The sequence below is a fragment of the Perca fluviatilis genome, chromosome 3, assembly GCF_010015445.1.
Source record: "Perca fluviatilis chromosome 3, GENO_Pfluv_1.0, whole genome shotgun sequence".
Taxonomy (NCBI): domain Eukaryota; kingdom Metazoa; phylum Chordata; class Actinopteri; order Perciformes; family Percidae; genus Perca; species Perca fluviatilis.
The window spans coordinates 4282988-4299398 of NC_053114.1; the positions used below are offsets into that span (position 1 = coordinate 4282988).

Consider the following 16411-nt stretch of genomic DNA (forward strand, 5'->3'; position numbering starts at 1 on the left):
GAGCCATTCCAAATCACAGCTCCATCTCTGATCCCATCATGGGGACGCTCTTGATCGAAATCCCGGCCTCGGAGAGCCCGAGGTGGGTGCAGCTCTGACAACAGCTGGGTCCTTTCCAGCACCCCCCAAGTCTTATTCATGAGACCCATCGGCTCTCGTCACTCATCGACCAGACTCCCCCCGCAAACAAGTGCTGATGCACATGCTCACACACACACACACACACACACACACACACACACACACACACACACACACACACACACACACACACACACACACACACACACATCAAGGACATCAGGCAAAGTGAAGCTGGATCTGCGGAAACAAGCTAATCAGATTTGCTTCAATTTAATGTGTGCTCTAGATTTGCGTGTGTGTGTGTGTGTGTTTATGTGTGTACCTAATCCAGGTCATGAGCTCCACAGTGTCTGGATCGTAAAACTCCCTCAGTTCTGATAGCTCCTCCATCAGTTTAGGCCAGAACTAGAGGGAAACAGACAGAGACAAGTGATGGAAAACCCTGTTAGCTTTTATTAAGACCGTAAAGCAAAGTATGAAACCTAGTGATATATTTCAAATAACATCTCATTACTGCACTGAATATAACCGTGTGTATGCGACAGCCATTTAGACTCCTCCAACTGCTAAATAAATAATAGGGAAGCAATCATTTTTGGTGTCCTGTTATGATCCAATTGCCGTTATCATTTTTTTCCGCAACTTCCATTTTCAGGTATTCTCCTTTTCTCATATCGCTGCGCGCAGTTGTATTTTTTATTTTTTTTTATTTTACAAACAGTCACGTATTGAGACCAACAACACAGTGATGAACATAAACCAGTGAGAAAATGGCATACCTTATAATACAGGCAACCGATCATCAACAGTGGGACTGCATGTCTGACAAGCCTTAACTGCAAAACGAGAGAAAGAAACAGCTATAATGAACTGAAATGAAAGAATATAACCGAGAAAGTGAGAGTCAGACAGAGATACATCTCAAAATGAAGACAAGCGCAGAATGAGATAACCGACAAGTATCACTTCACTATCTGATCCAATGCTGTTGTCATGTTATGACCACACTGACACCTAGTGGCCTCACTGGCAATGTTATCACCAGGCCAGAGTGCAGGCTGGGGACTCAAATGTAACTGGTCATTAGGCAGCAAAATGGTTCACATTCACGTCCAACCAGCAAATCATAGAAAAGGGGGACATAATACATCTTTCGATAGTGTCTCACAACGGTGTTGTAAAAGTTAGAGATCAATGTCTATGGAGACTGGTGAAGGACATCATGTTGGTTGTCACTAGACCTGGGTATCAAACCTCAATGCTTTCTGCGCACGGACCAAAATGTCAGTATTGACTATAAAAAGGTGTCCGGTATCAGAAGTTGGCATTTAATGCATGCTCCGATTCTAACTTATTCTTTGATCAGATATTTCCTGATCTGAACAATCACTTGTTTCAGACTGCATTTTATTTAGGCAAAGTTCATATAAGACTGCTTCTGTTAACACACGGATACTCTAAAAGGTTCTATAGGAATAACACTTACTTACTTACTTCTTAACTCTAAGGTGTTTTGGTGTATTTTGTTAAATAAAAGCAGGGTTTTATAGCTAAAGGTGTATTCCTGAAACTAAGCTACTGTAAAAATTATTGACACTAAAACACAGACGTCGTGTTTGTAATGAAATAAATGATACCCAGCCCCAGTTATTATTTGATCATTTTCAATAGGGAATGCTTCCACTGGATCAGGGAAAGTGAAAACATAGTTGGCCAAGCTATACACTTGACATGATTTAGGTGCTTAAAGAGACAGGCGCTAGTTTCAAGTGCAGTTTCAGACAGTTGTAACAATGTACTAGCCTGATGTCGTCATACTCGGATTCTAGTCAGAATAGGAGTCCGATACTGTTCCACTGGGGCGTGTTTCAACTGAACCAGGAAAGAAAATGCCTCTGCACTCAACTGGATAGACCTACAACCAATCAGAGCAATAGAGTTGTAAACAAATTCAACCCAAGCGCTCTTTGGTGACGTGGTTGATTCCGTTACGGTTGATCATCTGTCCATCATCGTATAAAGCCCGCCCTGACAATTTGATTGGTCTGAACAGCTCTGGTTCGAGCATAGTTGCCCCACAACGGATCAAGCCCAGACCGAACTTCCCGACCTTAAATGTTGTGGGCAGGGCTAAGTTCGGCTGGCACCCAGGCTAACAATATACAGGTACGTTACCGGTCAAAAGTTTGGGGTCACTTAGAAATTTCCATTCCACTCCATTTTGGACAGAACACCAGCTGAGATCAGTTCGTTGTTTTTTTAATCAGGGCAGCAGTTTTCATATTACATTATGTGCTTACAGAATTGCAAAAGGGTTCTCGACTGTAGTAGAAAGAAGTGGCTGATCTCTAATGAAATATCTATTGCCCATTATCAGCAACCATTCATCCACTGTTCCAAAGGTACATTCTGTTTACTAATCTGATATCATTTTAAAAGGCTAACTGAGAAAACATTGGAGAACCCTTTTGCAATTAATGTAATATGAAAACTGCTACCCTGGTTAAAAAAAAACAACGCAACTGATCTCAGCTGGTATTCTGTCCATAATGGAGTGGAATGGAAATTTCTAAGTGACCCCAAACTTTTGACCGGTAGAGTATATTCCGACAGACAGTATGAAAAAAAGTGTTTTTGAACAGCAACGCCAGAAATACACCGCACACTGAAGCGCCGTGAAGGTTTAAACAGGTTTATGTGTGATTTTGACTGTCTTGACATCTCAGCTGTGTCTACAGTGACACGGGATTAGGCACACGGGGAGAGACCGTCAGACGGACAGAGTGACACACACACTTGGAGAGAGAGAGAGACAGAAAGAGAGGGAGAGAGCTGTGTGGAGAGGAGAAGGATCGCTTTGTGACCGTCGCGGAGAACTGCGTGTCTGGTATGAACAGCCAGGCGCACGATCAGGCACGAATCTAGGTTTTAACGGCTATTCGCGGCGCTTCAGTGTGCGGTGTGTTCCTGGCGCAAGACACAAATTAGCATATGTCCCCTTTAAAGCTGCGATAACCAGGCAGCCAGTTGATGTTCTACACGATCAGCAAGAGCTTCCCCATTACACACAACCATTTCATCCATTGATAATACAAAAAATATTGATTAGTGCAGCTTTAAAATGTGTGTAATAAAACAACTAACATCCTGTATAGTGAACATAGTTTTAAAAGTCAACTATCACTCATTTTATATCAAAGAAAAAGAGAACAGTGTAAACAGATGTTGAGAGCTGGAAGGGCAGTTGTTGGTAGCTCGTACCAGAACTTTACTACTGCAGCTGAGAGTGTTGAGAAGCATAGTCCACAACTCCTTCCCACACACACCGTAGGCCGCGACTGCACACATATGGCCGGTCCATATATACTTCATCCTGGGTAGAGAGAGGGAGACAGGGGCAAGATCAAGCAGTCTTGGTTAAATCTTCACATAATATACATTTTCTGTGTTGGTAAAGTTGCAAATTAATGTTATGCTGGTGTGTGTGTGTGTGTGTGTGTGTGTGTGTGCAAGGACAGACAGATTATACAGTAAGTAGAAATGCTGCTCTTATTTTGATGCTTGTACCTGAGGATGTTCCCTCAAGCCAGTAAAGAACATTAAATTCAAACAAGACAGCCCTATTGTCTTTAGTTTAGTGGACGACTTGTGCCTCACATTTCTGCTGCACGGTTCGCCTCAAATCACTTTTTGGTACCAGGTGTTTTTCTCAATTCCTTTTCACACTGCGGATAGCACCCGCTCAGTGTAGGTGGGATTCTGCTGATCGGATGCTGATCGATTATCTTCAACGCGACACTCACCGGATCAATTCACGCAATGATGTCTACACTTCATCGATTGCACAGTTTGCGGACTAGTCTTGCTGGCTGCCATATTTTTTAAATCTGGGGCAAGTGAATGCAAAGTTTGCGGAGGCTATTGGTGGCAGCATGGCTATTTAAAAATGGCAGGTTTGTGCAGGATGTTTCAGGACGATTCCCTCTGGCCAATCACTGGCCTGCAGTGTTTAACTCCACCTTCTAGTAACGGCTCACCACGCTGGAAACCTCGACCCAGGTGGTACCCAAAAAAGTATCCACAACTTTTACTAATCAAAAACCAAAAAAGAGCGGGTCGAGTTGAGTGGAGCCTTACCATGCTGGGGAAAATTGTGGTTAAACTTTATTTAGTGTCTAAAAGACGGCAGTATTATTTAAGTTCTGATTCAAAGCAAATTAATTACAGTTCTGAACAAATGAGAAAAACAGAGAGGAGTGAACAGCAGAGAGAAGATTGATAGAATGAAATGAGCTGAAAAATTGTTGACAGGCACAGAGATGGAGTCAAGAGGGAAAGAGAGAGAGTTGAGGCATAAAGAAGTACAGCCTCACAGAAATAAATCTCAGTAGTTTTTTAATGCAAAGGGATGTCTGACAGAAGCGAAAGGCTCTCTGCATATCTGGCCTTTCGCTCTTCGTCAGCATTTTAGAGGAAGTGCTGAAATCAAATGTGTCCGTTTCTGCACTACCTGGCTGCTGCTGTATAAAAAGCTTTCAGGTTGTTCCTTTTGTGTGAATTCAAATCAGAACATTAACCCTCGACTGTAACAGGAATGCATTGCATAAACTATTTATATGAAAATGTGCAGTACATCACACGCCACTGCAAATCCTGCCAACCACATACACTCAGAGTATCACAAGAACGCAATGTGCAACATTTACATGCCCAGAGTCACCCAGCCAGTGGCTACACTCAAAATTGAATTCAAATCAAGCTGCATCTCCATGTTGCTATGAATAAACCGGATACGAGAATATTTCCCTTTTCTTTTGGACTGAGTAATTGCAGGTTTCTTTTAATACGGGGAAAAGAAATGATGATTCCAATTGTAATCTCTGTGATTTTCTTGACAGTCCTTCCAAAGAGCCTAAAGTTAAAGGCAATTGCACTTTCACAATAATGAATGGTGGATGTCGCGGATGGCAGCCTATATTTGCAGCTTGAAATGCGCCTCAACCCACGAAATGTACCGACGATGCGAACTACGAGTACCACTTGACAATCACACATTAAAGTTGGCCTTCAGATCTGGGAGGGCTGTTGTTAAGATTATAGATGTGAAATGGGAAGAAAAAAAGCTGTATGCCAGAAGGCATATTGTGTGACACTAGAGAGCTAATAATAAGGCAATGTGTAAATGCAACACTGTACCACTTCAGACGGCTTTTCTTTTGCTACTGTTCTGAGCCAATTGTTAGCAGTGAGGTAATATGTATTACATGTTGTTAACATACGTATATCCAAAAGTCTAATACGTGTGAGGCTTGTATTCATCCTGTTACTTTCCACAATTAACCACAGCTTTGCTGAAATACAAATGTATCCAATATCCATGACAGTAACAGGCTACATCTTTTGGTAATCGGCTGATTTTGATTGACTGATTGAGCAACATCATCCCCAGAAATTCTGGCGAGGCCCCTGAACCATACATGACCAATGAGATTCCCATTGGGACTACGGATATTAATCAGTTCCCACATTTTAGGGGTAACTTTACACTAGGTTGAAAGGCAGTGTTTTGCTGCCCTCTCTGGTGGAAAGCTCCTATTTTCCACCGGGCGCGATCCTTTTCATCAGGACAACGCCAGAAAAGAGAAGGCATGGAGTTCAATTACAGGAGTGCTTGGAATATAATAGAATGCCTTTTATTGTCACTATACACATGTGCAATGAGCAACTCCTTTTCCATTGCCAACATATACATAAAATAAATCTAACAAGGATAAAATAGTGTGCAAAAAAAGGGGTAAGGTGCACAGTTCTGAGACGCTATATACATATAATAATAATAAATATATATATTTAATATATATAAAAAAAAAATATATATATATATATATATATATATATATATATACACACACACACACATACACACATTTTATATTTTATATAGAGTGAGATATGCAGTGTGGGTTATTGCACATTATTTGAATATTGCCCAATAGTGGTGATCATATTCAATGAGTAATAGATATTGGACAGTGAGAGTAATGATATTGCACTGTATACAGACATTGCACAGTAATGGAATTGCACAGTATTATCAATAGTATTAAATATTAGTGGAGGAGAGTTGGGGGCCGAGTCTCTCCATCTGGGGACCGGTTGGAAGGTACTAGGTTAATAAACACGGGATTGTTCTTTCAAGTACTTGTAGAGACAATAAAATCTGCGAGTTGGGCAGGCAAGACGCCACGCTTCTGAGACGGCACGCTTCGACGCGACCAGTAGCTACAAGACTGCAGCTGTCACGGAACGTTATCTCCGAGACTGTCTCCACCGCATCGAAAAAGTTTAGTTGCGAGGTTGTCAGCTGTGTGTCAGCCTGGCATACTCTGTGTGTAGGACGGTCGATTAGCCAGCCAGTGATCATCGATATAGCGGCATGTGCCACATAGCTGGCTGTTATGGGCGCCGTTCAGCAGCCAGTGAGCTTACAAGTTAGCGCTAGCAAGTTAACTAGCAGTTAAGAAATAGATTGTATTTATTGATTTTTTTTTTTTCCTTTTTAATTGCTTTGTTTTGTTTTTAAATGTAATGAAAAATGTAACTGTTAAACTGATACTGATTGTTCAAAAGTCAAATTGTAGGTTAACATCTAAACCTTACGAAACACGTGAGAAAATAGCTTCGCAGGAGATAATAGAGAACACAGTGCAGTCTCTGTGGAAAATTGAGGCTGCTGTTGCAGAAGTTCAGAGGCCAGTCAGACAATATTGTTTGGTTGTCATAGTTCTGGTGTGACCAATAAGAGCAAATTTGTCAAGAGCCAGCATGTCACAGCAGCTCAGAGAGCTGAACCATTCTGGGAATTAAAAAGAAGTGGCTGGATATAAAATTCGGCCGCAAGAACGATGTTTTCTGTTCAACAGTAAAGCCCAGGTGCCAGCGTTGGTGTCAGGGCTCTGGCCCCACAGCCAGAGTCTGGCATCTGTAACTGGAGCCTCAGCGGTGGTTGTTGTTCCACAGAGGGGAACCTGCCAATGGATGATGCAGTTAGGTGAGCCAGAGAAATAGCCCATAGTGTTGTGTGGCCCCCCCCCCGAGAGATAGTAAAGAGATAATGAGATAGAGAGGAGAGAGAAAAAAAAAAAAAAAAAAAAAAAAAAATGTATTTCAGAGAGGGGGAGAGAGATCCGTGCACTACAACACAGGAACTATGCTTTTTCTTTATTTCCATGTATTCTACTGGTGAGGATTAGAGTGCGGATCGGGACGCATTGTTCTGTCCGAGCCCGGCCCACGTCCAATAGAGCAGTAACCGAACCTGGCCCGAGCCCGACAGGCTTTAAGATATTTCTGTCCGAGCGCGACCCGAGCCAGACCCAGTTCAAATCTCGTTTTTTTCTCATACGAATGACACATACGTTTGTGTGGAAAGCCCGCTTTTATCAAGCAGCTGTAGGAAGGCATTCGGAAATGTCAACAGATGAGCGCATCAGCGCACACGGGGCAACTAGCGCACGTTAACACAGGCATGCACCTACATAATAAGCTTTTTAAAATTTTAAATGTTCAATGCCTTATCGCGCTGATGTGACTGAGCATGACCCAAACCCGAACATCATTTCTAAATATCTGTCCAAACCAGGCCCGGCCCGTCGGGTGCCAACGAGCTTGGTTCAGGTATCGATCCTCTAGTGAGGATGCTGACTTTTTGTCTGGGAAGCTAGGTTTTAGCCTCAGTCTTTTAGCATGGTAATGTAGCCATTACGTGCATATTTAAAGGTCCCATGACATGGTGCACTTTGGATGCTTTTATATAGACCTTAGTGGTCCCCTAATATTGTATCTGAAGTCTCTTTTATATAGACCTTAGTGGTCCCCTAATACTGTATCTGAAGTCTCTTTTATATAGGCCTTAGTGGTCCCCTAATACTGTATCTGAAGTCTCTTTTATATAGACCTTAGTGGTCCCCTAATACTGTATCTTAAGTCTCTTTTATATAGACTTTAGTGGTCCCCTAATACTGTATCTGAAGTCTCTTTTATATAGACCTTAGTGGTCCCCTAATACTGTATCTGAAGTCTCTTTAATATAGACTTTAGTGGTCCCCTAATACTGTATCTGAAGTCTCTTTTATATAGACCTTAGTGGTCCCCTAATACTGTATCTTAAGTCTCTTTTATATAGACTTTAGTGGTCCCCTAATAGTCTATTTCCAGAAATTCAGCCTTGGTGCAGAATTACAGCCACTAGAGCCAGTCCCACAATGAGCTTTCCTTAGGATGTGCCATTTCTGTGTGTGTAGCTATTGAGGAGGAGAGGGGGGTGGGGGGGGGAGGTGGAGGGTGGGGGTGAGGCCTTGACCAACTGCCACTTTGCTCGTTTGAAAGCCATGATGTCTCTCTCTCATGGGCGGGCCATATTCTCTGGGCGGGCAAAGCAAATTTTATTTTAACCATTATTGATTAATGATTATAACCATTTGCTTAAAGATTGTTTTAAACCTCCACAAAAATGCTGTTCCTTCCTCTTAGACTCTTAAAGGCCAGAGAGGGACAGCAGCAGCCATGAACTCTTAGCCTAGTGGGTTTTGTTTAAGAAACTCTAGCTTCTCATTTTGTTTAACTTTTTAGCAGACAAAGTTGAGAAGGCCACAAACCATGTCTCCTACTGCCTCCTGAGATAAACTATTGTTTAGGCTAATGTTGGGAACAGAGAGCAGGGAGGAAGGTGAGGATGGTTTGACTTTTGGTGATGTCCTCTTTTCAACTATGGCCAGGCTAAAAGATAAATTTAGAGGGGTGGCTTGAGAGAGGTTTTGACTATATGATGATGTGATGTTTAGATTTTAGTTTAGTAATGCTCATTCAGTTGTACTGCATGTACCTTTGAATCTGTATTCTCATATTTTGCAAAATATAATAAATGCTCAAAGACCAGACTTTGGTTTAAAATCTCAAACAGTCTTTATTCGTTTTCATTTTTATCATTGATATTTGTTTACTCTGCTGCTTCATAGAAAACTTCCACCACAAGGTAACCTTGCTCCTTATGACCTCATAAGGAGAAGATTCCAGATCGGCCCATCTGAGCTTTCATTTTCTCAAAGGCAGAGCAGGATACCCAGGGCTCGGTTTACACCTATCACCATTTCTAGCCACTGGGGGACCATAGGCAGGCTGGGGGAACGCATATTAATGTTAAAAAACTCATAAAGTGAAATGTTCATGCCATGGGACCTTTAAGACCACTTTCCCAAGATCGTCATTTTAAAGAGAGTCACACGTTTTTTTCCCCAACAGATTAAGGGAGCTTAACAGCTGATAAAACCTGCTATTGGCAATCAACGGCCCCTTTGCAAAAATTAGATGCCATCTTATTTTACCCCGGCCTGGAATCAAGAAACCATTCTTTCAAAAGTCACTACGACTTTTAATCGGAAATCTGCCACCGTTATTGTGACCCGCATATGTGCAATCTTGACAGGTGTAGCAACAGTAACGAAGAAGGGGGACGAGGCTTAGCAAGCAGTCAATGGTGTTCTTGTGTTGTTAACTACGAGCACGGAACCCACGGGGTTTGACGGTTGTCCGACTGCGTTTCGTTCTTCCTGTCCCTGCTGTGTGAGCGGTGTGACTGTCTGCCACTGTGGGACGGTGCGTGGTGTGGGGGCCTGATCAAGGCTGAAGTGGACCACTCAGACACTTGGCGAAAAGCATTTGAGAGGCACTTTACCAGGCTTCCATCTGCTCACGAGCATGCACAATCAAGAATCAAGCCGAGGAAAAGGACATTTGCGGAGCCCCTACCTGGGAACTAAACCAATGGGACTACTTTGGGAATGTGTGTGAGTCAAGATATCGGAGAGTACATGATCAATGATACAATTGCATGTGCATTAGGGGTGTAGCGATACATTGATTCACTGATCCCCGATCCAATATTATCAATGCTAAGTGAAAATATCAATACATATCATCTGTAAGATGCCCCTTTATTTTAAGATATTGTTTTGTGCGGAATTTTTAGGCCTTTATTTTCACAGGACAGATGAAGATATGAAAGAGGAGACAGAGGGGGAATGACACGCAGCAAAGGGCCGCAGGTCGTAGTCGAACCCGCGGCCGCTGCGTCGAGGAGTTAACCTCTATATATGTGCGCTTGCTCTACCAACTGACATACCCTCCCACTTTATATTAATTCTTTTTATTGTATATATATATATATTGTATTTTTTTCTTTTTCTTTTTTTAAATGCCTGGAAGAGCTCAGTAATAAAATCGTCCAATCATATTTTGGTTGCTTTTTTGAGTTGATAAAAATGTAACTGTGTTAAACAGGCATATGAAAGTGTCTCATATAGGCATGGGCAGGTTACCGGTTTCAAGGTATACCACCGTTTGAAAAAGTCACTTACAAAACCACTAACATTTACTGCCATACCGTTCCTAAGGTATGAGCTGTTTTTCATGAGTGGTCAAGGGCAGAAAGTGCAGTTCAGAAATCCCTCTCTCTGCCGGTGTGCAGTGTGTTTAAAAAATAAAATGTTTGTGTTCAATGGAAAAAAAGTAGTTTTAAAAAAATTGATACATTTATAGCTGTCATTGCAATACTGTGAAACCGTGATATTTTTGCTAAAGGTTATCATACCGTCAGAATCTCATACCGGCCCATGCCTAGTCTTATATTGATCGCAGGATCCTGAATTGAATCGAAATCGAATCGTGACAGACTTTAAAATAGCGGCAAATACCCATAACGTTGTCCAAAGAATCAATATAATATCGTTATCAAACTTGCGATTTACACCACTGATGGGCATGAGCTCACCTCATGGTGCTGAAAGCCAGGAGGCCGTAGAACAGTGTATGCAACAGATTGTAGGCCACATCTGGACGAAGAGCCACCACTCGCCCGTCTGCGGCTCCTTTCCTCTCCTCGGCCGATCCTCCTTTAGGTCGACTGAGAAACAACAAAAAAGGCAGCAGGAAAAATGACAACACTGATACATAAAACATTCCAGCCAGACGCTCGATGAAGAGAGACAGAAGGGTAGGTGGGTGGAATGGATATTATTCAGATTTCAGATTTCATTAGCTGTTTTGCGCACAGGCGGACACGCAGTGATGCAGAGCCACAAGCGTTTGTGTCTGCAGGAGCCAGTACGCAGACAAACAGAGACAGGCCCGAGGGCAATGATGTCACTCCCCCGGTTTGGCCTCCCGCACAGAATCAGACGGACACTGGCTCCCATTTGAATACAAATCCAGTCTGGCTCTCCCTTCTGCATACGTGAGGTGGGGTAAACTGGATTAAATTAATTCCTGAATTGGCAAATAGCCCTTTGTTCTGTGAGGTTAGTATTCCAGCCGTCCAACAGCAGTGGGCGAGTTGATATGCTAATGTGATTAGTTCAATGCGGCCCCTCACCTCGCACCACAGGCAAAAGAAGCTTTGAGAGGCGGCTGGTAGAATATTCTGTTTTCCCCGAGCATGAAGCAATAATGGCATTACTAAACCTGCAGTGATGTGCAGTGACTACCACTGGGTCCACTTCTAAACCGAAACTCTTTTTATTTTCTGCAAGGGCTGAGACTCTCCGTTCATTTACATTTCACTATCTCCTTTGACCAACTTGCCCAAATAAGGAAGCCCACAAACTTGTAAATCCAGCGCCAAGTTTGAGGATTAAAGTGCTCATATTTTGCTTTTTGGCTTTTCCCCTTACCTTTATTGTGTTATATATCTTTTTGTGCACGTTATAGGTTTACAAATTGAAAAAGTACAAAGTCCCCCCCAAAGGGACTTACCATCTCCAACAGAAAACACTGTTCACAAAATGCTCCAAACAGCTCTATTGTAGTCCAGCCTTTACTTCTGTGATGAACGTGCGTCACTTTGTAACACATGTTATAATGCTCACCTAGCTGCTAGCATGGCACGCCCTCATACTCTGCTTCTGACTGGCTAGTAGTCCTTACCTTTTTGAAAAGTGTAGCTACCCGCGGCACAAACCACCCAAAAGAGAAAAAAGAAACAAAGGGCCCCCCTCTCTCTGCCAAAAAAAAAAGCCCCATACCCCGGGGGAAAAGAGGAGCTGCAGCAATGTGCAGTACAACAAAAATATGGTGTTTTTTGAAAATTAAACCACGTAAATCTATTCTGATATAACCTCTAAATACAATTATGAACCTGAAATGAGCATAATATGAGCACTTTAAACTAAAACTAAATAGTGGCTGACGCAAGGTGCTAACCTGAGCTATCACTTTGTTGTGCAATCAAGAGTCATTTCTGAGCTTGAAACTGTTAGAAATACAGTTTGTTTCAGTTACAGTTTCTTGATATTTATCAAGAAAATGATTTTTAATTGAGTTAAGCAACCTTTTCATTTCTTGTGCTTCCTTCTACACTGCTGCTAATGCATACTGTGTGGGAACTAACAGAATGGTTAAGTAAGTATTAACATAATTATTTTAACCGTAGAACATGTCAACCTACTGTGAACACAACGTTGACTTATTACCACCGTTTAAGTTGGTATGAGGAACGTGTTAGCAAACAGTTGCTTATTTACACATCCAGTAGACATGGAGCAACATCAGCATTCATTTGGAGTTGTATTGTGTCCACCTGATGAATTCTGTTCACTCTCCTTTTAACTCGGTTTAGCTTCACCAGCTCCTGAGGGAAATCTCTGTCTCTTTAGCTGCTAAATGCTCCACTGTGTTCGCCAGCTAGTCTCTAACTGTGTCTGGATCTGCTGTTTGGTGCTGGGCAGGCAGTGAACGTGTGTTGAATTTCACTAAATACTAGGGATGCACCGAATCCAGATTTTTGGGGTTTGGCTGAATACCGAATCCACTGGTTAAGATTCTGCCGAATCCGAAACCGAATAACGAATCCTACTCCCATCCTCGGTCCATTAACACAGTAAACACATTAATGAAATAACGTCCACAGCCTCTAAAATAGTTAAATGTAACAACTGTTGAATTCACATGCTCTTTTCACATCGTAGGAAAGCACATCGATATCGCCATATGAGTGACAATTTTGCTTGGCAAATTTTCGCTAACCAGTGTATGATGAAGGCATGTTGGGTGGGTGAAATTAGAAAGCTAATGTTAACGAGCAGCAGCCGGCTGTTCGGTCGCTCCGCTCCCACTGTAAGGAGACGCTGAGAGAACGGCTGACAGCCCGGGAGAGGCGCTGTCTGGTTAACACCAGTTTTTAGCTTTTCCTTCCTTTGCCGTATCTGAAGTTGCTGCATTTTGGCTGCTGTCTGTAGATTCCTTCATGCACAACTCAATGTTTCATACCAAATGTTGTTATGGCGGCCATGTTGTGTATTGTTTACGGTCCTTGCCACCACGAGACAAATCAGCATTGCAAATTGAACATGTAGCTGGACTTGAATGGCCTTCTTTTGACTGAAAGTACCGCCAAACAACAACTTTTTCTGCTCACAAGTTCCATTTCCACTTTCTCACAGCCTACTGCATTGAACAGTCCACCTATGTAAACACCTTCCCGTAATCAACGGCGCCGTCATCACGTCGACTAGCGTAGCGCGCGTAGTGCAAGCGTAGGGTTCGGTAGAAAAAAATTGAAAGGCTCGGCAGAAACCGAACCCCGTCAAAAAGCCCAATATTCTGCCGATTCCGAAGCCGAATCCTGGATTTGGTGCATCCCTACTAAATACTGGACACATGACAGATCACCTATATCAGATAGTCAAGGGTCATAAGACAGTTACACACCAACCAGACGACCAACCATCGGCATGAAAAGCCAGTCGGACTGATCAGTTTCCCCGAGTTGGATCAAAAAGTGCCTCGGAACACACCGAAGAGACGAGACGTAATACGTGTCCATAACAGCAGGCGGCGCTAATCTGAATTGTTGCCCAAAAAATTAAAACCGGAAGCTGATTGGACGAACGCGTCATATGGGTTTGTTTTCTCAAAATTCAAAGCCAGACTGTCATGGCGGCTCGTTCAGAACACAATCTCATATTGTACTAAAATAGTTCACTGAAACATGATTCTGAAAACATTTTAAGCGAGAAATAGGCCGTGCAGTTGCTGAATCTGTCTTCATTTCAGATCAACAAAGGTCAGTTTAGAAGATTTTCGTCCGATTTTGAGATACTGTAGTCACGCTCATTCCACTCGTCATTTCCGGGTGAGTCCTGACTGCCCTGTCTCCGACTGAACATGTCAGGTCGACCAAAATGAAGACCGACGGCCCCTCAGACGGACGACGGCACGGAACACACGGAACAGACTCGAGTCACCGACCTCGCCAGACTGTCCAACGACCGATTATCGGGTTAGTGTGTCAGCGCCTATAGGGTCACCAAACAGTTCAATAGATTTCTTTCTGTTGGGAGTGCCAATGCGCACACCCACAAACTTCAGACTAAACTGGTCATTAGCTTTCAGTTTATGCCGTTCACAGAGAAACAGAAGGACAGATTGAGGAGATCACACTACTGCCACTTGATAATTAACATCAACAGAGTGGAAGGAAGAGGGAGACAAAACGTGGAAATTGTATTTTCACCTGTGTTGATTTAAACATTACAGGCATATCACCACGTACCTCCTGCAACACAGAGCTGCCAAACACCATTTTCATGTGACAGCAGGGAGTTTCAAAACGACTCCTTCTCCCCCTTCCCCACCTCCCATGCCCCCCCCCCCCAGCCATCACCTACCTCAGGTTGTGCAGTGCAGCCAGTGCAAACACGCCGCTGAGCAGCAGCAGTGTGAGGATGTAGGGGTACAGCAGCAGGGTCCCAGCCAGGCGCTCCAGGGTGTCCAGGGGCAGCAGACCAAAGGCCTCCTCACACAGATACAGATTGGCATCGAAATCTCTAAAAGGAGGGGAGGAGAAATAAATGAAGAGAGAGAGGGGGGGTGGGGGGGAGGTGATGAAAGGGAGGAAGAGAGCAAGAGAAAGGGAAAGATGGACACAGAAGAAATGGAGATGACACAGGGAGGAGAGAGCTAACTTAATTGTTAATTAAAACTATCAATGTAATATGTTTTTTTTGTTTAGTCTCTCAGTCTTTGGGCCCTATTTTAACGATCTGAAACGCAAGTATGAAATGCCAAACGCAAGTAGCTTTGTGGGCGGATCTCGGGCGCTGTTGCTATGATACCGGCGGGATAAATGACTCTTGCGCCCGACGCAAATCTTAAATGGGTTGGTCTGAAGTAGCTAGGTGTGGTTTGGGCGTAACGTGAAAATAACCAATCAGAGCGTCATCTAACATTCCCTTTAAGAGCAGGCGCTTGTTTCCTGTGCGGACTGCTATTATGGCGCGGGATTTGCCTGGCGCGCCCCGCCGGAGCTGTCCGGGATGCGACAAGTAATAGCCCGTCTTGACCGGTTGGCGATGTTGCTGCGGCCTCTCGGGCGCATCTCCTCAAGTCTGGAGAGGATTGCTGCAGCCATGGAGCGTGGGCCTCCAAACGCACCACCTGCACCTGTTGTGCCCCTTCCTCCTCCCCCCCACTCCATCTCCGTCCACCCGCTCCACCAGGAGCGCATCGCGCATTACTCCAGATTCACCAGATTCCGCCGGAGTGTCCAATCCCACCGTAGTTCAACATCACGTCTCTAATATTTCCTCATTTATGTCATCAAGTCCTCTAATATTTCCTCATTTATGTCATCAACACATCCATGATTCATGGAAATGTTGTGTAAACCACAACAAGCCACAAAGAATGCTGGGACTTTTTGAGGATTGTACTGTAAAATGCCTCCTGACCTATCCAAACACCTGAAGTGCATTTTCAGTAATATTTTTCTTTGTAATTATGTATGGTTTTCAAAAATGTGAACTGCTGTAGATGAGAGAAGTGTATGCGCGTTCTGCACACGCTACATTATGGCCAAGCATGCGCCCCTAAAATAGCATCTGAATAAGGCGCTACTGACTTTAGACTAGCGCCACTGACTTTAGACCAGGTTTTTCCTGGTCAGTGGCGGAATTGTTTTCTGAAACTGCAAAATAGCACCACGTAGCGTTGGTGCCGGAACACGCCTCCTCTTTTCGCTGAACCGCCCCCGGGGAGCGCAAATACATTCCCTAATTTACCGACGTGCGTCTGTGGAGGGAAAAGTCGCTGTGATGTTGGGTGCAAAATAGGAATGATACATGCGTCGGTGTACAAAGGCAATTGTGCTGAGTGCAAGATAGGGCCCTTTGGTCGTTAACGTTCATTGCTGAGGTGATCACTTGTCTATCAATCAGTATATTCTGCTGATGAAGCTTATGTTTCTGAAAGTTGTACTCATGCTAACTACCCAGGA

General features: G+C 43.4%; 1 protein-coding gene across 3 annotated transcripts in view; it reads right to left on the reverse strand.

Annotated features, from left to right (window-relative positions):
* dpy19l3 (dpy-19 like C-mannosyltransferase 3) overlaps nt 1-16411 on the reverse strand; it is a 68277-nt gene that overhangs the window by 17744 nt on the left and 34122 nt on the right. For all 3 annotated transcript variants that reach the window (XM_039794109.1, XM_039794107.1, XM_039794110.1), the window contains 5 exons: nt 14805-14963; nt 10913-11044; nt 3346-3457; nt 864-920; nt 407-489 (listed from right to left, as the gene is read on the reverse strand). In XM_039794109.1, the coding sequence (XP_039650043.1) occupies nt 407-489; nt 864-920; nt 3346-3457; nt 10913-11044; nt 14805-14963 (543 nt within the window). The remainder of the gene's footprint in view (nt 1-406; nt 490-863; nt 921-3345; nt 3458-10912; nt 11045-14804; nt 14964-16411) is intronic.